General features: G+C 50.1%; 1 protein-coding gene across 3 annotated transcripts; it reads left to right on the forward strand.

Moving 5' to 3' along the window:
• Nucleotides 1-3,999: 3,999 nt before the first annotated feature.
• SLC35B4 (solute carrier family 35 member B4) lies at nucleotides 4,000-21,201 on the forward strand. 3 transcript variants are annotated; one of them, XM_075142527.1, is made up of 10 exons: nucleotides 4,000-4,243; nucleotides 9,139-9,252; nucleotides 10,294-10,396; nucleotides 11,711-11,760; nucleotides 12,959-13,040; nucleotides 14,423-14,483; nucleotides 15,279-15,388; nucleotides 15,609-15,684; nucleotides 16,856-16,931; nucleotides 17,775-21,201. In XM_075142527.1, the coding sequence occupies exons 1-10, from the start codon at nucleotides 4,167-4,169 to the stop codon at nucleotides 18,019-18,021; spliced, it is 996 nt and encodes a 331-aa protein (XP_074998628.1). In that variant the 5' UTR covers nucleotides 4,000-4,166; the 3' UTR covers nucleotides 18,022-21,201. The 3 variants fall into 3 exon arrangements, with proteins under 3 accessions (XP_074998628.1, XP_074998645.1, XP_074998636.1); XM_075142544.1 differs by lacking the exon at nucleotides 9,139-9,252 and having other exon boundaries at nucleotides 17,775-18,107; XM_075142535.1 differs by lacking the exons at nucleotides 12,959-13,040; nucleotides 14,423-14,483.
• Nucleotides 21,202-22,005: the final 804 nt, after the last annotated feature.

Consider the following 22,005-nt stretch of genomic DNA (forward strand, 5'->3'; position numbering starts at 1 on the left):
TACCTGCCCTTTCCCGGCATGCGTCATTCAATCAATCAATACATATTGATTATGAAAACAGGCAAGATTGGTCTGATTGATTTGATTCCCATGCATTAAGAACACGATTGGTTTACTTCTCAGAAAAAGCCATGCTTTAGAAAACAAGAGAGCAAGAAAGCCTTTCCGGGAAAGCTCAACTTTGAGAAACAAGATTTTGCCCGTGTCAAAATGTCAAAAGTCCCTGGTGTTTTGTCAGATTTTGCCACAACTAACAAGCTCAAAAAATGTTTTTTTGGAAACGAAATGAGAACTTTTCATGCAGGAGCTTACAGCTCTGTCTGGTTTCTCCCATCATTGTATTTGTTCTCAAAGCAAAGACCAAAAATCTACAATCCTTTGGGGAATCAAGGCCTGACCATCTGCATATTGGGGCTGGGAAAAGTGGCAAACTACTAAATAAATCTGGGTTCCTAAATTCCCTGTTCTCGTTTTCTCGCTGGCACATGGAAGATCGCTCACAATGCAGTTCTCGGGCAGAGCTGAAGGAAGGATTTCTGGTGCATTCAGTAAGTCAACACAAACCCCTTCACCCAGAATACTGAGAGTCCACAATTTTGCTTTGAACTACATTTCAGAAGTCAGGAACTCAAAATGCTGCCAGAGCTTATGCAAACCTTGAAGTGTTACAGATTTGTACTAGAGAAGACACCACCACCCCCCAGCCTGCTTTTCGGGCAGAAACAGACTCCTCAGTGTTTCTATGATGTGAAAACATGTTTTGTTTTATTTCAGCCATCTCTGAAAAAAGTAAAAATGACACTGGAAGAAGCAAGACAATGTTTGTAGGTAGAAGTAATATCTTTTATTTAGAGCATCTGCTGTTGTTGGAAAAAACAGATAAGCCCTGGGCAGCAGAGAAAAGCTTTTGTCCTATAGCTGAAAGCTTATTTAATTTTCCAGCTATATTATTTCAATCTACAAGCCTCATCTTGTCTGTGTCCTTAGACCATCCTGACTGCAAGAACATGGCCTGGAGAGCATTGCTGTCCATTCACAGTATGCAAGGCAATTTGGCTGCATTGCCAAGCGTTAGTATTCACTCCTGGTAGAGAGACAGGGCTGAGAAATCGCTCTTGCTCATCGGGTGCTTACACTGACATCACTCGGTGTCCGCCTTTCAATACAGTGAAGGTGAACTGATTTTTAAATTACTTTTGAAATGTTTTGGTTTTTTTTTTAATATTAACATTTTTTTTTTCCTATTTTCTGACATTATTTTGTCATTCATTTTGATATCATAGAATTGATGTGAACTGAATTTTGAATGGATTTAATTTTTCTTTTAATGGGAGTGAATTATACTACTAGATCTTAGATCTGTGATCAGGATCACTTGTGAAGAATACACCAACCTGCAAACAAGGAGCTCGGCACGTTGGTCCAGCATCACAGTTGGGATGAACCAATCTCACTCCATGCAAAGGAAAAAAGGCAAATCCAGTAACCATGTCTCTAGCCTCATACTGAGGTGACCTGGAAGTTTTTGCAGTGATATGAGCCCCCATCCCCTAAGAATTAGACCACGAACTCAACAGACTGAGAACTCTCCTCAGCCAGACAATTCGTCCCAGAACCTACCTCGTAGTTATAACATTAGAAAGGATGTTAAGTACTTACTAGCCCAGACAAGACTGCCCTCCCAGAGGTGCCAGGCTACAACGAAGAGCTCAAAATGCTTTATGAGCTGACATTTTGGTTTTGTTGTTACACTGGGGCAGTTCAAAAGAAGCAATTTGTTCTGTGGCTTAATGCATTTAGGAACCAAGGTGCGGCACATTTCTTGTAGCAGAAAAACCACCTCAGCCCCCCCTCCCTTTGAAGCACAAAGAAAGCGAATGAAAGGCGAAGAAGTGAGCACCCAAGGTAGCAAAAGCTTATTAGTGAAGGGAACAGAAAAAATCGATCATTCTGACCTGTGCAGCAGCTGAGGATGTGGAAGCAGGAAACCCTGGAGACGTTACAAAGTGCCAGCAAGCCTGAGCAATCGTCTTTGTTTGTTGCTAATGAGCCATGGTGCTTTTTAATAATATATAATCCATTTAAAAGGACTTGATGGGAAGACCAAGTCAGTCGAACTGTTTCTACCTAGAGCGAGGTCAGAAAACACTGAAATGTTTTGTGAAATGGGGGAACAATGAACTACAGAGCAAGAGCTCAGCAAAACTGCTGGGGTTTCCAGGGGGTCTCCCAGATGTTTGTACCCCCAAAGCATTATTTTCTGGCTGACCATGCTTCTAGAGGGTATATCCCAAGCCGAAACTCCTGGAAACATCACAAGGGAGGCCCCAGATCCCTTGCGCCTGTGATGCTTTTATCAAGAAACCACGGGGTTTCCACCTGCAGGCAAAGCCCACAAGGTACCCAAGGATTCCGGGGTGCCCTTGCTGTAGTTTCCAGGTTTTCAGCCATAGCTCATGTAAGCCCTGAGGACACAATGCTCCAACCACCCTGGGTTTCCAGCCCCCAGGTAAGGAGCCTGGAGCCCTGGGATCTCCACCTTGGAGTCAAAGAGCCTAGAAACTCTCGCAGTGAGCAAAAGAAATGGGCAATCCCGGCAGTTTCGCCCCTGTCATTAGCTGCTTTTAGCAGCAGAGAAGCTGCCAAGGCTGTCACATTCCCTGAAGAGCTGGAAATCATAAAAAGAAATGCTTAATTTTTGGACTGACCATAGTTCTTTGCAATGTGTTCATGGGATTTCACACTTGTTGGATTTAAAGGAAAATTAAAAGAAAAGATTTGGGTCTGATTCAGATCAAAACTTTATTAAAAACAGAATGAAACATCTACAGCATGAAAATCCCACTGTTTGATCAATATCCTCACAGAGGGCTTTGACAGACACTTAGCAGGGCTCTCCACACAACTTCAGAAAAGAAGACGCTTCACCCCTGACTGATAGGCAGCTACGTTAACAGCGGAAAACATGAATTGCTCCAACTGCAAGAATGCAAAACCACGCTCTAGGACACAGGGATGAGGAGTAAGAGGGCAACAACACAATCTAATAGGGACAGAATAAAACTGAAGGTGCCATAGACACTGTATTAAGCCCTACGGAAAGTCCACGCCAGACTGGAGAGTCCACATGTCAGGGCTGGATCCTTGGAGTGGTTCTGCAGTTTTAATTCATGATTTTACCATGACTGACATGACACTGTCTTCATCCTGACAAGAGAAGCCAAAGTACCCAGTCATGCAGGCAAATTAGTAAATACATCATTGCAGTCAGCGTAGGCACAGCCCCTCTGGGTGCAGCTTGTCCCCACACCGATAACCCTCTCACCCAAACCCTCCACCTCCAGCACCACAGTGCCCTTCTCTCCCACCTTCACGTGTGCAGGGTTGTGGCCAGAAATACCACCTCGTCCATCGCTCTGAACAGGTTATTTTTTCCCTCTCTGTCTATCACCAGAAGCCGTGGGCGGCTGCTGGTGCTGTCAGACCCCCACGGTTCCCAAGCCACCCCACCACCACCATTTGTGCACATTTTCCTCCCTTTTCCCCTCCCCGGACCCTCCTTGTAGCCCTCATCTCCTTCCAAGCACACAATTGCTTTTCAGACCCAGTTTTTCTGTCTCAGTATCCCGTGTTCCCGACACCAACCATGGTGACATTGACACGGGCCACAGCGGGGCTTGCCTGTGGCCCCAAGAGCACGGGAGGCCCTCCCAGGAGGCTCCCCCACAGGCCTCAGCAAGCTCGATTTCACATCGAAGCGATAATTTCATTATCTAAACCCAAAACGGCAATTAGCGGCTGATCCTCAGCAGGGAAGCAGCATTTGAGCTCCCCTCGCCCCCGCCCTTCTCCTCACGCCACCTCAGTGCCGCTCCCCGCGCCGCCATTACCGCCCGCCCCCCCCGCGGAACTACAACCCCCATCATGCCCCGCGGGGCGGTGCCCTCTGAGGGAGGAGGTGGAGCGGCGTCGCGGGGTCTGCCGGGAGTTGTAGTCCCGGCCGTGGAGCCGCGGCGGTGTCGGAGAACGGGCGGCGGTCGTGGAGCGAACTACCGGCGCCCGGGAGGAAGCGGGGGCGGCGGGGCCGGGGCTGGGAGCGGGGCCGCGGCCCGGGAGCGGGATGCTGTGGTGGCCCGGGACGCCGTCTCGCTGCTTGGGGCGACACCATGCACCCGGCCGTGGCGGTGGGGCTGGTGTTCGGCGGCTGCTGCAGCAACGTGGTGTTCTTGGAGCTGCTGGTCAGGTGCGGGGCCGGGCAGAGGCTTTGGGGGCAGAAGGAGGGGTTAGGGGCAGGGGTTAGGGGCAGGAATGGGATCGGGGTTCGGGTGAGGCTCCCCGGAGCTGGGGGCCGCAGGGTCTCTCCCACCGGCTTCAGGAGTTGTGAGGGGAGGAGGCGGCAGCGGTGCCCAGGGGGTCTCCAGGAGACTGGGGGGGGTGTGTGAGAGAGGATTTGGGGTGGTGGTGGGCATGCCGGGGGGCACTCGGGGCTGGCACCCAGCCTGGGGCTGGCCCTGAGGGGGTCTGCGGCCCCGGCGGGGTGGCCGGCCCCCCTCACAGCTTGGGGGGCCGCCCCAGGCCCCGGGGCTCCTCATCAAGGTGCCAAGAGGAGCCCGGGTGTGGATGGCCGGGCCCTGGCCTTGTTGTGTCACCGTCTGATGGGTTTTGTGGGGTTTTTTGGGGCTGTCCCCCTCGGCTTGGGCCCAGTCTGGTCCTATCATGGGCCGCTTCGGTACCCTGCGCAGGCACCGGGGATCTCCCGTCTCTGCTGACACAGGGACCACGGCATCAGTCCGGCCCTAAAGCATCCCCACCACCCCTGCTCTCTGATCCCAGCGCCTCGTGCAAATAACAGCTGAAATCCCAAGGAAAAGACGTGCAGGGGCTGGCTAGGGGTCCTCTGGGACGGCAGGCAGGGCCGAGGGAACGTCGTCCATCTGGAAATGTGATCTTCGGCAGCGTCACGCGGCTGCAAAGTCAACGTGATGAGGGCAAGGAGTCCTTTGTGGCACTCGGAGCGAAGGCGAATTGCCAGGTTGCAGAGAGAGGAGGGCTGACATTTGGGGTACGTCCGAGTGCTGCGTCACCTTCCTCACTCTGATGGAGGAAGGCTGGCATGGCTTGGAAAAGGTGATGGTCTGTTGGATTTGTTTTCAGGGCTGGTCAGCAAGCTGTGAAGGCAAAAGTGCTAGACCTGACTGGAAAAAGAGTAACGATTGAACTGGTTCTGTATCTACAATCGCAGTAAGTCAGTGTGGAGCTGCATCCCCTGACCATTCAGTACTATGTTCACTTCAAACACGCCCAGGCTTTCGAAACTAGTAGTTAAAACCTGCCTTTACTTCCTCCCCGCCCATCATCATCCCAGATTGTTAAGAAAAAAAGGCAGTGCAAAAGAGAGCCTGACTTTGTAAGCCAGCAGTGGGGATACTTGCTTTGAAGTGGGAGGCCAGGATGCAGGTACCTTAACACAAGGTTGCACAATCGCTCAGCAATCACTGGATAAATCAAGAAGCAGTTTCTGGAGGAAGAGACCTTGCGTGGCGAGTTGTCTTTCCTCTCGGGGATTGCTCTAACCTCTGCCTTTCCTGCCTGGCTTGTGCTGCAACATCAGTGAGGGAGGAGGAATGGGCCCCTTCGAGGTGAAGAAAGCTTTGGATCTGGCTTCTTGCATTTGCTTGCAAGATGCTTGCAAGACACACTAGGCTTGTGTGTCCTCCAGCCAGACCTTAAAACAAAAGCGAGCCATTTGGCCCTACTCAAAGGCTAAACCCCAGAAGGGATTTTGAGCAGCAAATCGTAGAAGTCCAATTGCAGATATCAAAGAAAAGCTGCTTTTTACACACAAGCTTCTCTTAAGCATTGCCTCTCATCTACTTTAGAAATTCCCCTGTTCCTGACAGCTCAGTTCCTGTGCCCCTCTCTTGCCCTGTTCACCTTTGGTCCCTAAATTGGGGTAACACTGGTTATTTCTTTGGGTCTTGGTGTTGTCTAGAGGGAAAAAAGCCCTCCTGAAGATGAATCTTCCCATAACAAGGAAAGTTCTGGAGCAGGGTCACAAGAAAGGGCAGTGACCAGACTGACAGTCTAGTGGGGAATAACAAAGGTAACTGGAAGAAATTTGCTCAGGATTTATGAGGAAAGAGTAAAGGAATGAGAAGTGTTTAGTCTAGAGATGCCTGAGGACAGACAAAAGACTTTAAACGTGTGGAGAATGGCTGCAGAAAAGAGGAGATATATTTTTCTGCTAGGCTCTGGAGGCAGAACAAGAAATAAGGGGCTTAAATTGCTGTGAAAGGGATGTAAAGCAGACCAAAACCCCAGGTTTGCTCCCTCTCAGTGTAGTGAAGTGGGTTCGTAAGAGAGAGAGCAGGGAAACTCCTCATTGGAGGTTTTCAAGAGCAAGTTAAACAAGCCCCTGTCTAAATAACAGAAGGAGGCCTGGACAGGGCAAGAAACGCCATCCAGTTCATCCCATTTCCCCTGTCTGGAGCAACCCGACCTGTTCTGCTAGTGTCCTTTACTGGTTGTCCCGGGAGATCTGTCTTTGAGCCGTGATGCCAAAGCTCTGTGTGGCATGTACATACAGGCCTGGTTAGAAAGCCCATGATCTGCTCTTCGCCTTCTGAAGCGGTGTCATTGTGAGGTGCCTTCTCTGTAAAAACAGCTGAGGCTCTGCGTGGTAGATCTCAACGGGGTTTCTTCCCTTTACGGTGTATATGGAGGGGGGGTGTTCTTCTGCAAGGGGCGTTGAAGGGATTCTCTATGAAATGTGGAGTCTGAAGTGATGGACAGAAATCTTCCTTGGAGAATTGATTTGGTTATGTTGAAATCTGGCTGAATGAGAGTACTGTGCATCGACGTGCCCCACACTGATGTGCAGAAATTGGGCTAGTCTGTTTGTGCTCCGCTGACGTGACCGAGAGCCCTCCTGGGGCTGTTTCATCCCACCACCTGCTAGGGCTGCGAGACACCGACATTCCAGGCAATTCCGTCCTAGGAGGCAGGGTGACAATCGCATCATAGTGTTTTTACATTGCTTCTGGAGGACTCTCTATCAGTTGGCTACAGCTAAAGCAGATCTTTGGTTGATAGATCCAGACTTCTTGTCACTTCTTTTAGGTCTTTCAGTGTGTTAGGATTGTGAGTCAAAGACATGGGCAGATACAAGATACAGCCTGGGTTGGTTTTTTTTTTTGTTTGTCTTTTTATTATCAGTTAACAAATAACCCTGTCTCAACGCTTTACTGATAATGTGAGGTCATATGTACAGCAAGTGACTGAATGCAAGGATCTGTGAATTGGGAGGAAATAAAGTCTAGTGCATGGAAACAGTCTTGGTTTATTCCAATTTTACTCTTGTGTTCTGTTCTCCTATAGAGATAAGGTTTACAATCCTGGAACGTGGCCTCTGTCTCCAGTTCAGTATCTCTTCTCTTCCCCCAAGTAACTTTTGAACCTTTTAACCTCATTGTGCAGCAGGGATTGAAGTCTCACGGACAATTAAGCTCTGAAAAATGTGAAAATCAGCAGGTGGGTAGAGGAGAGAGGCTCAGGCTAGTGCCTGCCCTGTGGAAAACGCAGAGAGAAGATGGCCTTTCCAGGTGCAGTTTGGTGGCAGCCAGGTGCCAGCCCTGCACTAACCAGAGCACTGCTGCTTTTTCTGAGATGTCTGAGGGGAGACAGAGGAGATTTTGGAGGAGACCAGACCTTCAGCTCAGTTATCCAGGGAACAGCTTGGTTATTCTTGTTCTCCAGTGCATCTCTCAGCTTGCATTCTGCAAAACTGTGTCTAGAGCCGGTCTCTAACTACTTGTGACGGCATGTTGCGTGAGCAAGCCGCACGCTTGTGCGGCAGGGTGGGGACCGGGACTCAGCGGCGTACAGCTTCTCCATCAAGTCCTTGGAGGGGGACTTGGAGAAGGGGGGAAGTACTTGCTCAAATTGCTCTCCTGCTGCAAATAACAGCGAGCTTTCTGATTCTCTGACATGTCACAACCTCCTCTGAACCCACAGCTGACTGTGTGCCTCCCAGGAAATCCTCTCTTGCTCCCTGTAAGCTTCTTAGGAAGGAGGCAGCGTCTGCAGCAGGCGTGTCTGCTAGGAACGGGTGAGCAACATGCAGGGGGTGTTTGTTTAATGTCAGGCTGTTATGGGCTGACTTGCCCTTTGTGTGTCATTCCTCTTCCCTCAGAATAAACACACAAGGTTGATTTGCCCAAGGTAGTGATAACTGCAGTGCTTGGGTCTCTCTGGGAGGACAAAGATGCTCAGCTAAGAGGGTCTTTTTCGAGGTCAGACACTGTTTTGTGGCTTTTGATACCTTGTGGTGTTTGAAAACTTCAGTGCAAAGCATGTGTCACATTAGCAAGCTCTCTGGCTTGCCTGACTATCACATGGCATTTAATGCCACGACCTTTTTGGGCTCCCATGATGAGCTGTTGTAGGTTCCTTCTTGAACGTACAACCAAGCTTTTGGTATCTAGCGAACGCAGGAGGGCAGAGAGCTAAAGCTTGCTGGGTAAATTGAAAGCAGGTCCGAGCTCATGTTCACGTGTTCTGGGGGTGAGGTACAAGCAGAACCACGGACACTACACCTTGCTCTGCAGACATGCAGAAAATCCTGCTGCCTTCCTCCTGGGTGGACTCATCGTTTCACCTGGCCTCTAACAAACACAGCAGCTTGTAGGTAGGGAGAGAGCCCTATCAAAACCGCTTCCCTGTGAGAAAGAGGGAGGTCCAGCTTCAGTAAGGTTATGTCAGTGCCTGATGTTGCTCGTTCAGATCCTATACCCTGGCGGGATGTTATACAGACCTGTGAGATGTGACCAATTTCCTCTTTCACTTCCTGACCCAATTCACCACATGCCCCATGATGGGGGTGGCTGCTCACTTCCTCTTTGGAAATGTTTGAGGAAGGGATTGCTGCGCATATATCTAAAGTACAGGTGAATAAATACCTGCAGGGAAGTGTTTAACAAAGGCAATATGAGAATCTGGACAGATAAAGCGGTAAAGCCCCTCCAGGTTGATGCTCACTCTGGGATTATGAGCTGTTAGCCTCTTTTTATTGGAGCCCAATGCAGTGTTCGTTCTCCATGGCATTGCTCTTATCCTTGTCTTTCTTCTCCATGCCTGCAGGCCGTTTCCAGGATGTGGGAACATAGTGACATTTTCCCAGTTCCTATTTATTGCGGTGGAAGGCTTTATCTTCGAGGCCAACTTTGGGAGGAAGAGGCCGGCCATACCAATAAGGTACAGTCGATCTGAACAGTTTTGCTAGGCACGAATTGACTGGCTATCTATTATCTGAAGAAGTGTTTAATAAAATGGCTTATCTGTTTATCCTGTTTAAATCCCATCCATTCTGCAGCATTTGCGAAGCCTCATTGAGAACCTGTCATGCCTGATAAAATATGAACTCCTCGTTTATCGAGAATTCTTAATAGGAAATTGCCATCAGATACTTTCCTGTCCAAGAAACAGGGCAGTATTTTGCACAGTTAAGAGCTTGCTGTGCTTGAAGAGCTTACTGTCTCTCTGGGACTTGATGCAATGGGTGTGGGAGGGAGAGGTTTACTGGAAAGCCAGCCAAATTCATTTTGCATTTCTCCATCAGGGCTGATCTTGTCCTGGCAATAGCCTGGCATGTTCATGCTCTCCTCCCTGGCACTCAGTGGCCGAAGTGAGGAGATTTTTTGGGGCTCCTTAGCAGACTACCTAGCCCGTGGCAAAACAGAGCGCTGTGCTGAGTGCTCGGGACAGAGATCCTCGTGACAGAAAATTGAGGGCAAGTTTAGTGCCGTTCATGGCTACGTCACAGCGAGGAACTTCAACTTGTGGAGGCTCTCTAGCTTAGTTGTAGAACCATGGAGGTGTTCAGCTTGGATTTCAATGGTTTCTCCTTCCACTCAGGGTAGCGATGCCTGCTGGCAGAAACTGAATCCCCTTGAATCAAGCCTTGTCTTATGCCACTGTCCTTAGGAGAGAGGAGTCTGGAGAAAGTCCATGCTAAAAGATCCCAGGTGGGGTATCCTCAGTTCCCCTTTGCTTCTGGGATTAGCACAAGCTGCACCAGTGCAGGTCAGCCTGCTTCCTGTTCTGAGGACTTCCTTCCTACATCCAAAGTGGATTGATCTCCTTGTTAGTCCTCGTCACAGACCCAAGAGCTAGGTGGGCTCCTGCTTAGCCTCAGACCTTTCCTTGCAACCCGTAATCTATTCCCAAGGTGTCTCCCAGCGTCCCAGGGAGGTACATACACAGCTGTGAGCTGTTTTTTTTGTGTTTGTGTTTCAGGAACTATTTAATCATGGTGGCCATGTTCTTCACTGTCAGTGTGGTGAATAACTGTGCCCTGAGCTTACATATCTCCATGCCACTGCACATGATCTTCAGATCAGTGAGTACTGTCATACTATCCTTTTCCTCCTCATGTGACATCTCTTCCCATCGTCTCTGTAAGCACTGTCCCTGGTGCATGTGTTCTGCCACCTTCTCTTTCCCTGAGGGCACCAAAACCCTGTGCAAATACTAAACTCCAGCTAATTTGTGGGGAGAGCGACTTTGCTCTGACGGCTCAGCTCCGGTTCTTGCTTTCACAGTGTTGATCGTTAAATTTCAACTTAATGGACAGACAAGGAAACAGGCTCTAACAGACTTCATATTTCCAAGGGTGATGGGGAAGTAACTATGACAAAACCGAACCCAGACTCCGGCTGTCAGCCCTGGATGGACTGAATTGCTGGCCAAAGGGACCCAGCTTTCCCTTCCACGCACAGCTACACCAAGCGGTTCATGTCCTAGTGTCTTTGCTCTGGAAAATGCTATTAAAATGCATCTTCACTTAAATGTAGATGAGTGTCAGGCTAAAACATCTGTTAAAACCAAAGAGAATGGAGCCCCAGCTATTGGGAATAACAAAATCTGCTGGGCAGATCTGCTGGGCGGGGGACTGTTCTCCCACAACACGTCATGGGGTTGAGGTACCTGAAGTCAGGAGAGGTTAAAAAGAAGAAAAACAGACAACACTCTAGGAGACCTGTCCTGCATTAACCATGAGGGATGGTTCTTGTATTGCAGCCCTGCAGTCAATCTATGGAGCCATACTCCTGTTCCCAATTAAAAACACAGCGATTTGGCCACGTTCTGGTCTGTAGCACACACTGAGTGTCACGAGTGTGCCAAAAAAGGGGGAGGTTCCCTGGCCAGAAGATCCTGATAGCCTGTTTGCCCCAGCATCCTTGTTCCCGAGCCACCCAGCTCAACTCCTCCCCTCCTCCTAGCTGAAGTGAGACTTACAGAATCATACAATCGTTTAGGTTGGAAAAGACCTTTAAGATCATCGAGTCCAACTGCAAACCTAACACTGCCAAGTCCACCACAAACCGTGTCCCTAAGTGCCATGTCTTTTAAATCCCTCCAGGGATGGTGACTCAACCACTTCCCTGGGCAGCCTGTTCCAATGCTTGACAACCCTTTCGGTGAAGACATTTTTCCTCATATCCAATCTAAACCTCCCCTGGCACAACTTGAGGCCGTTTCCTCTTGTCCCCACCCTGTCAGTCTCCCTGATCCTGTTCTGGCATTTCTGTTGGTGTTTTGGCATTAGTTGTATTGAGTTTGCAGTGTTTCTCTGGGGCGGGCATCCCAGTCTGGGGAAGTTTGTCATGCTGACCTTCTATTTTGTTTTTCTCCTCTCTCTTGTCTTTCCCAGGGTTCTCTCATAGCAAACATGGCTCTAGGAATCATCATTTTGAAGAAAAGGTAAATCACAAGCCTCTTTCTTATATAATCAGGGAATGCTCTGCGATTGACTTAATCCTGACTGGTGTTCAGTCCCCCCACCCTTCCTGTTAAATATTCTTGTTTTACTGATGGGGAAACTGGAACACACAGGTGTGCCTGGACTAGAGGCTGGAATAGTTCCCTCTTCTGCATTTCCACCAGCCCTCACTCCTTCATTTAAGGCAAGCATGAACTGAAAAGAGAGAGCTTACATATGACTGCAGCCTTCTATGTTAGCTCTTTTCTTTCCTCTTACTTCTGTGAGGCTGGTACCGCTCCTGATGGATGGCTGTACTGGATCTGGCTGGGATGGAGTTAACTTTCTTCATAGCAGCCCATATGGTGTTGTGTTTGGGATTTGTGGCTAAAACAGTGTTGACAGCACACTGCTGTTTTGGCTATTGCTGAACAGTGCTTACACAGTGTCAAGGCACTCTGTTTTTCCCACTCTGCCCCCCAGCGAGTAGGCTGGGGGTGGACAAGAAGTTGAGAGGGGGATACAGCTGGGACAACTGACCCAAAATGGCCAAAGAGATATTCTGTGCCATATCATGTCACGCCCTGCAATAGAAACCAGGGTAGAGGAAGAAGGGGGCGTGGGGAGAGTTGGCTTCCAAGATGGCCATGCTTATGGGAGGTGGTGAGTGACGGCTTTTATATGTTTTTGTTGGTTTTTTCCCCCCTCACCTATTAAACTCTTTAGCTCAACCCACGAGTTTTCTCATTCTTGCTCTGCCAGTTCTCTCCCCCATCCCATGAGGTTGGGGGAATGAGTGAGCGGCTGTGTAGGTGCTTGGCTGCTGGCTGGGGTTAACCCACCACAGTGGGCAAAGACATCAGGACCGGAGGGTCCTCCCAGCTGCTTGGGGTCTGGCCGTGGGACCCATGTGGGCACATCCCCTGCCACTCCATTGCTATGCAGAGATTTGCGCTGGCTTTGATCTGAGAGGGATCCTTGGCCTCGGGCAGGGAGATCTTGGTCCAAATGCTTCTTTTTTGCTGCAGCTGGAGCAAGTTGGCCTTCCCTCCCAGCAATGTCCAGTGTTAAGTAATGGGTATGTGCCCATTACCCCAAGTTCACACTGGTGTAATGGAGCAAAATGCAATGCAAGGGAGCAGTAGATGAACAACGTGAGGCTGGGCTGGATCACTGACATCTGTCTTCTTCCCTGTGCAGATACAGCGTATATAAATACACGTCCATAGCCCTGGTGTCCCTGGGGATCTTTACCTGCACTGTCATGTCTGCAAAGCAAGTGGTAAGGATTGGAAAGGGCCTGAGGTCATAGCTGTGAACCTTATTGAGAGGAGGAGCTGCTGTCAGCACTTCCAACAGTAATTCCCTTTGCCTGACTATTAATGGAGAGACAAGATGTCTCCTAGCTCTAGATCTGCTCCCCAAAAGCTCTTGTTCCTGGTCTCATTTTCCTGTGGTTTGGAGGGAAGGGACGCACACACATGCATGTGATTTAACTTAATTACAGATGCTTTTTATCTTGTGTTGTTCAGGTTGCTTTTTGCTGAGAATATACTGTTATTTTTTTTGCCACAGCTAGTAGCTGTTTTCTCTTGCCCTTACTGCCATGTGTTGCAGTTAGGAGCAGGTGAATCTTAAACAAAACTCAGCCATCTTAAATCTTTGCTCTTTTTATCCCAGAAGAGGTTGTCGGCTTTCAGGCTAGATTTTTCCAGACCTGTTGTCATCCAACGTGACTTTGTGTGACCCTTGAAATAAAGTGCATGTATTTGGAGAACAGGAGGGAGTGAAGAAAATCCATGTGTAACACCACTTTGGGCTTTTCCTGGGTCAGCACCCACTGCCTGATCTTGTCAACTGAAGATAGAAAAATGGCATAAAATGGTGGTCAAGTGAAAATTGGTTGCACTTAATCCAGCTGTGAGAGATTGGAAAGAAACAGGGCTGTCAAACCTCTAAGTCCCCCATCATTTAATAGCTATTGATACTCTTAGGGTGTCTGAGGAAGGCCTGTGCTACGTGGCCTTGCTCTGTATTAGTCCAGATTAACTCTCAGCAGGCATCGGGTTTTGGTATAGTATGGACAGTTGTGGCAAAGGTGAGTAATCTAATTTGCCCTAAACCACAGTGAAAGAGAGTTGAGCCAAGTCATGCTACGTAGAGTTTTACCCTCGGCTAACGGCATCTACAGGCCTGGTTTCCTCAATGTCTGGACTGCGAGCCAGGGACTTGGTTTTAGTACCTGACTGGGGCTTGGCCAGAGCCCTTGTTCTTTCCTGCACTCCCGCCTCTGAGATGGGGACAGAGGGGAGCTCTCTGTGGGAGCTTTCTAAGTGGCACTGATTATTTGTGTGGTTGAAGAGTTCAGTCTCTGGTCAAGCCAGGGCATTTCTTTCAGAAAAGCTACTTTCTTGATCAGACATTTACACTTTGGCTGGAATCTGGTGCATTCCCTGAAGCAGAATGGAAAGCAAAGTGTGCTGTAGTTGCTGCCACCTCCGTTCAGCTAGGGAAGCAGCTCTGGAGAATGTGAGACCTTGGACGGTCTTTGCTTTGTGGGCTTGCCTGGAACACAACACACAAACCAAGAGTGAGGTACAGGCAGGTCCCACTCTGCAGGGACGTGGTAGCTCGTGGTGACTGTGTTGTGTCTTCCTCCACCAGGCATCTGACTCCAGCTTAAACGAAGAGGATGGACTCCAGGTTTTCTTCTGGTGGCTGCTAGGTATGTGAGTGCCACGTCTCCAGCCGACCTGGCTGGGATACTGGCGAGACTCGGCTCTCTGATGTCCTTGGCCATGTGGGTTGTGCAAAGCAGACCGTGGTGGGAGCCCCCGCGCTGAGGTTAAGTTGTGCTGAGCATCTAGTAGATGTTGATTTGCAAAGAATGGGGTTTTGTGGCTCTCATTAGCAGCTTTGTGCAAGGAGATACTCTTCCTTTGGCCAACAAGTTAAAAACGGCACCTAAGGGATTTCTGCAAGGAAGTGGCTTAGTGACAGAATGAGACTAGAGTCATGCATGTTTGCAGGTATCTTCTTGATTTCTCTCTGCAAAAGCAGCCCTACCTGATATATCTGATGCTGTGAGCTATGCTGCAGAGAGGGAGAGGGGGGTTCAAGTGTGCGTTCAGCACGGTGTTTCATGGAGGAGTCTCTGCAGTCTGGCACTTGAGTCTATTTTTATACCTCCAACCTAGATTTATTGGTGGCTTTTCAGGGAAACTGAGATTGATGTATTGTCAATAGTGGCAAACAACTGTATCCCTGGTATCCCACCAACTCTGCTTGCCAGGGCTGAGTCTCTTTTCAAAGAGAGGATCTTTTCAGAAGTCTCTTGGCATCTCAGCCTTTGTAATAAGATACCCGTGTCCTCAAGACCATTGTCAATTTTCTGCCCATGTTATCAAGTCTGGATGCTTTGGCTTTTTTCACTGAAAACCAAATCAAGGGAGTCATCAAACTGTTTGACTTGAGCTATGCCATCCCTGAGCAGTGTTGCAAGGCTGTGCTTCTGTTCCAGGTATTGCCGCACTCACCTTCGCCCTCCTCATGTCTGCCAGGATGGGGATTTTCCAGGAGACGCTGTACAAGCAGTTTGGGAAGCACTCCAAAGAGGCCCTTTTTTACAATGTAAGTCACCATGTCTTTTCTGTTGCTTTTACTGGGCAGATAGAGCTGCTCAGAGGGACCCTTCCCCTCCCAGCCTGTACGCAGCACAAATCCAAAGCATCACTGGCTGGAGCAGTGAAGAGTGTGCGCTCATCCAGATGTGTGAGGCTGGTTTCCCAGCATGAGAAGTAGGGTGGCTTCACATAATCTGTTAACATCATGTCTTTACTTTTCTCTCCAGCATGCGTTACTGCTCCCTGGCTTTCTCCTCTTTGCCCCAAACATCTACGACCATGCAGTCCTCTTCAGCCAGTCCGGTGAGTGTTGCACGGATCCTTGCTCTCGTACCTTTCTGTCCTCTGGAAAATGCTGTAGGAAGCTTTCAGTCCAGCAGTTGTGCACGTCAGACTGTTGTCTCTGGGTATTCAAGCCCTTTGAATTTTCAGGTTTGATAGAAAGCCAAAAGCCAAAAAAAAACCCCCACACTGTCTTGGGGACATTGTCCAACCCCTTCCTCATGGTAGGCCAGACGCCAGCATGCTTGGACAAGTGGTGATTGCTGACCGCTGAGAGCCTGGCCATGGGCAGGTGCCACAGCAGCTTGCAAAGCTACGCCGTGAGTTACTGTTCGGATCACTGTGGTTAGAACCCAAGCGTGGCACTAACGCACACGCGTACGCCCGTTGGGCCCAGCCAGATTGCTCATCCATCCACCTTGAGCTATACATCTGCTTAAGTTTAAGAGTAAAATTCACCAGGCTTTTCAGTGCCAGCGAGCTTCCTATATTCTGATCCCAATTTTGTGAAACTGGAGGGATCTTTGCCAAGTAGGTTTGCTGGTTCTTTAATTCCCTCTGGGTACAGGAGATATTTGCATGCATAGATCACTTTAATCTGTTCATTAATATCATTGCAAAATATTTCTAGCATGCTACACCCTCTCAAGAAAAGCATGAGCTAGGTGACTGCTGGGAGAAGGAATGTGGTAGTTCAAAAATGTGAGTAACAGGACCAAATCCTCAACCACAGGTGTAAACACGGACCCGCCGGCTTTTGTTTTGCCGGTGCTATGCAGGCTTTCCCATGCTAGCGCTGTCAGCCTCTCAGAGCCACACAGTTGATTCACCCAGTTTTAACAGAGGGCAGCCCTGACACAAGAAAGCAAGACAGAGCTTTTCTTTTAATGTCTTTTTTCCTTAGCTTACTTCTTTCTCCATCTTCTTTTCTTCCCTACGGAAATCCAAGCATAAATACCTGCAAAATATTTGTCGTGTATTTGTCATTTATCACAGTAAGAACAAGATAACTTTCCATTTGGAGCAAAATCAAAATGTGCCCACACCTCAGTCTGCCTAATGCAGCAACGGCCTCCCGAAGCTGCAGCATGTCCCGGACCACGGTCAATCCTGGACAGGAGAGACACCTCTCCTTGCATCTTCTTTAAGCAGTAGCAGGGCACTGACCTTGCTCCATCCTTTCTCCCCGCAGAGCTGTTCCAGGTCCCAGTGATCGGGCTGACCCTCCCAATCATGTGGTTCTACCTCCTCATGAACGTCATCACTCAGTATCCTTCCACAGCTCACCTTGAGACATGCCACGGAGGTGGCAGTGGGATGGGAGAGGAGGAATGGGGTGCGGGTGCCGAGTCCTTGGAGTCTTCCCTGCATTTGGGAGCTGATGTTTGTGTAACTGGGCAAATATAGAGCGGAATTTAACCTGGGGCTTATGTTTTTTCCAGGGTGGCTGAAATCTGCCACCACTTCCCCAGGGACAGGCTGATTGGTATAAACTCACGGCAGTTTTGCTAGCCGGCTCTGGGTAGAAGGGACAGATCAGGAGCCATTTGTAATACATACGCGTAGAGTCTTCCAGGCAGAGAGGAGAGGTCTGCAAGTCTGATGAAGCTGAGGTGCCCTCGAGAAAGGGACCCTCCAGTCCAAGGCCCTCTTACCATTTTCCTCTCGTTGAGAGAGCACTGTGCCCTATGGCTGCTCACGCTCCTCCATGATACCCCCGTGTTTAATCTGCCTTTCCCATGCCCCCTCGGCGTGGAAAGGGGACTTCTGCTGCGTATAAATGGAGAAATCTGATTTTAGCTTCCCTTGGCTCTCTGGCAGGGACGGTAAACCCTGCGCGCCATCAACCTTTCGCCAACACGTCAGCCCCAGCTGCTCCAGCGGGGTAGGTTTGCTGTCCCAGAGCAGGGTCGGGGGGAGTCTGGGAGATTCGGGGTGTCCCTGGGGTTTGTAGTGAAGCTGTTCATAGCTGTAGAAACGCTGATCTGAGGAGAAGGGAATTTTATTCCCTCTATAACCAGACTGCGGCTGTCCATTGCCCAGTCTTTTGCATTCCCGAAGGCCTGCCCAGGTGTCTCAGCCCCGATGTCCCCTTACCTCCACCCACCCAGATACGTCTGCGTCCGAGGCGTCTTCATCCTCACCACGGAGTGCACCTCCCTCACCGTCACGCTGGTGGTGACGCTGCGCAAGTTCGTCAGCCTCATCTTCTCCATCCTCTACTTTCACAACCCCTTCACGGCCTGGCACTGGCTGGGCACCGCCTTCGTCTTCGTGGGGACTGTCATGTACACGGAGGTGTGGAACAGCCTGGGGCCCTTCCTGGCCCGCTGGAGGAAGAGGCCGAAGGAGGATTAGCAGCCGGGGACTCTCTGCAGGGACCTTTTTATTGTTTTATAGAGCAGAGCATGAGGGAATCCCCCAGAGGGGGGTTGTTTTTATAACGCGGGGGCGGTGTTGGCTGTGCCAAGCTCCTGGGAAACGTGGAGCCTCTGCTGGGAACCTACCTGAAATGGATCATGAAGAGACGATACGGTTATTTTTGCAAGGTTGCATTTTTTTTATGCAACCCCTTTTGCTTCCAACCTCTCCCCCTGGTTTTTTCATTTGAATAACCCCTTTTAAGTAATGTAAAAGCTGACCCAGTTCTTTGTTAGGAGCCCAACCTTGTTGTGGTGCTGTTGTCTGCTCCTCCCGGCTTTGATGAGCTGGACCCTGAGCCTGTTTGGTGCCGTCCTTTAGTGTCCAGGTGGCCGTAGCGGATGGCTGAGCCCCGAGGAGCTGCTGTTTGTGCAGCAGGTTGTTGGTTACACTGGAAACGCCAGGTCTGGCTGTTAACCTGAGTCCTTGTTGCCTGATCCTACCAATTGTGCTGGGAGGGTGTCGGATATACCTGCAGCTAGAGCCTTCCAGTCTGCCCAGTAGATCCTCCACTGGGGAATGGCTCAGGGGGCTGATTCCCAAGCCACCGAGCCCCCATCACTAGTAACAGGGCCTAGTTGGGAGCCTGAGGAAACCAAAAAGGGGTGATGTTCAGGGGACAGAAAGTGCCACTGTGTCACCTTGGCAGCCTTCTCAGGGAGACGGTGAAGTGCTGTTGAGGCTTTGCTGAGTCCTCAGCTGTTGCCTCGATACTTCACCAGCCGGAGGGTATCCAGGTTCCTCCTGCTTTGGTTATGTCCTCAGTGCAGGTCACTTTTCAGTCGCTTCCTACTTTTTCCCTCACTACAAGCATGTTCGGTGGGCTTCATCACCAGCAGTCAGCTGCAACGAACTGTGCTGAGCCCCCAACGCGCCTGTGGTCCCCCCGGATCCAGCCCAACCTCAGGGTTCAAATGATGCCAAGAAACTTAAGAAGGGCCCGTACAGCTGAGCTTATTTCTGCTGCTGGGCGGGGGGCTGGTTTTACTGACCCTTCACCCAGTTCTCCTCTTCTCCCAGCCCTTGGGCATCAGCTTCGCTCGTAGCATTTCTGTGCATCATAGCAGCATCGACCTGGCGCAGGACCGGTGTCCCTTAGTGTCACCCCTCAGCTGGGGCAGGGGTGGGCTGCAAGAGCTTTGGGTGTGCGTCCCCATGCGCGCAGGCAATGCGTGTCTCCCAGCGAGGTGAGGAGCAGCAGCCACAGCTCTTCTAGGAGCTGCTCAGTGTTGGGCAGAGCAAGGGTTAGCGCTTAGGTCTTGGAGCAGCGGGGAGCACTGTTTTGTGCTGCCTCGGTTTTCCTGGAGCACTTGTTCTCATCACCGTGATACTGCCCCTGCTCAGCTGTGATAATTAAGGCATCCAGCAATGTCAACCTGATTCACATCAGGCTTGGCCAAATAAGGACTATATACTGTTATTCCTCCACCCAGCGTCCCGCTGGCTTCCAGCCTTGGTGGTTACAACCCCTCCAAGGTTAAACCTGTGCTTGTGGGGGGTTAACCCCAGCTGGCAGCGAAGCACCACGTGGCTGCTCCTCACTGTCCCCCACAGTGGGACCGAACAGGGGGAATAGGAAGTGCAAAACCAAGAAAATTTGTGAGTAGATGAGTAGAGAGTAAAGATGGTTTAATAGCAAAGGAAAGAGGAGGGGGAAAAAACCCCGAAGTTGTGCAAAGGCAACCACTCTCCATCTCCCACCATTAGACCTATGCCCAGCCGGTCCCCGAGCAAGCCACCTTTCCAAAACCTCCTCCCCTCTGTTTGTATCGCTGATTTTTATCTGTATCAGCTGTCGTGGATATGCCCCTTCCCAGCTTCTTGCCCACCCATGGCCTAATCATTGGTGAGGGGCAGAGTGGGGAAAAAAGGGAAAGCCTTGATGCTGTGCAAGCGCCGAAACACTGGTGTGTTGTCAACACTGTTTTAGCCACAAATCCGAAGTCCAGCACCGTTCGGTCCGCTATGGAAAAAATTAACTCCATCCCAACCAGAGCCAGTACGATGCTGACGGGACCTGCAGCTCACTCCTTCCTGAGATGCTGGAGGATTTTTCTCTTACGGTTTTATTTTTCCTGAGCCTGAAAAACCTCTTGTATTTTGAGTGTCAGGCACGGGATGTTTCCAAGGATCTTGTAGATGGGGAGACTGTTTCCCAACAGCTGCCCCAGCACCTAGTGCAGGTCAGCTCTCACTTCCAGCTGTTTGCACAGGCTCCGGGAAGGACCCAGGAAGAAAGAGGCAAAACTTATCCCTCATCTTGATCTTCAAAGCTATTGCTTCAACTGAGACAGGGAGAGAGGCGAAGGCAACACAAATTCGGCGCGAAAGCATCAGGAACAGTAAGTGGTGGGCTTCATCAAAGCTTAAAACACAGCGGTGTAACACCAGGCTGAAGGCAGAAGCCGCGTTCACGGTTGGGCAGCAGGAGCTGTAACTCCGGTTAGGTGGCCGTGGCGGTGGTTGCCGTCGCCTGGGCTGGGGATTTAGCGAAGCAATAGCTGAGCGGGTGCCTGAGTGAGTGTAACATACTGTACATAGACTGCTCGCGAGGTCGCTCTTCGTATCAAGGAAATTGCATGTCGTCTCCAATTTCTGTGTGATGCTGGTAGGCTTGGGGACGTTTGGCTTTCTCTTTTTTTAACCGTGTGTTGTACTTGGTCTTCACTCGAACCAGGTGTCAGCAATGGGTTATTATTTGTTGCTGTCGGGGGTATTTTTTTAACTTTACAGTGTGATCTGTGTGTTTCTGAATATAACTGTTACAGCGTCGCAGAAGTGGCAGCGATTCCCTTCCTGCTGTAGGAGAGCGGGTGAGCTTGCCCAGTTGTGAGATGGAGGAAAGGTCCTTGCAGAAGGGCCCCGTTAGCCAAAACTAGTATTTGAATCCAGGGCTCCCCCCCAAAATGCGGGCTACTGATTTGTTTGGTTTTAATGTTTGCTGCAGAGATAATAGCACATATTTTTTAGCAGAGGCTGGAAAAGTGGGTGAGCCAAAATACTTTTTGACCAGTGTTCTGAATTTGCAGAGCTTTTGGGTTGGCTGGTTGGGTTTAGGGTGGTATTTTTGTTGATGTTTTTCTAAAAACAAAATAAATATGTATCCTCTTCAAAGTATGTTGGTCGTCTTGTTTCTCCTTTCACGCTTTGCTACCGGTAATCAGCTGCTGGTGACTGGAAAATTAATGGGGCTCTGAAATCAACACGCAATTTATATAAAAGAAGGTAGGAAAGACTTTCATATCTATATGGGGTTTGAGGGACAGACCCAACCATCTCCCTCCCCTTCCTCTGAAACACCTAGCAGCACTGCCGAGTCCCCCACCCAAGTGTCCTTGAACGCCAGCACCCCCAGTCCTCACCACCACACTGGCTGGAGCCGCAGCTCCCCAGACGTGTCCTCTAGGGCTCGGCGATACTGCTGAGCCAAGCCAGGCTCCCCACGTGCCCATCTGCTGTGCTCCAGCCCAACGTTAGCCTGTAGCTGCTGCCACGAGGTGAGAAGCTGCTTTCCTCAAATCCCACGTGTCCCTCTCCTCCTCCTGGTTCATAGCGGCTGCGCAGGGCAAATGCGGCTAAACCGGTAACGAGCTACAGGCCTGCGGTGCCAGCAGACTCACTGGGGTGGCTGTTTGCCTCCTTCTCGGCAGCACTAAGGCAGGACCACCCGCCTCGTCCAGCCCTTTCAGCTGTGGTTCCTACTTAACGGGGTATTAAACCAAGATCTGGGGGGATGCGGGAGGTGTAGGAAGGCAAGAGAAGCGAAGGGTGGCCTGGGGGAGGCTCCTCTTTAATTGCACTTATAATAAATTATATCCATTAACTTGCTGCAGATGGTCTCCAGCTGCACCCGGGTGGGTGAGGTGGGCAGCCGAGGTCCCCGGCAGCACCCACAGGAGTTGGGGGACCTGGCTGAGGGCA

Source organism: Calonectris borealis, chromosome 1 (genome assembly GCF_964195595.1).
Source record: "Calonectris borealis chromosome 1, bCalBor7.hap1.2, whole genome shotgun sequence".
NCBI classification, from domain to species: domain Eukaryota; kingdom Metazoa; phylum Chordata; class Aves; order Procellariiformes; family Procellariidae; genus Calonectris; species Calonectris borealis.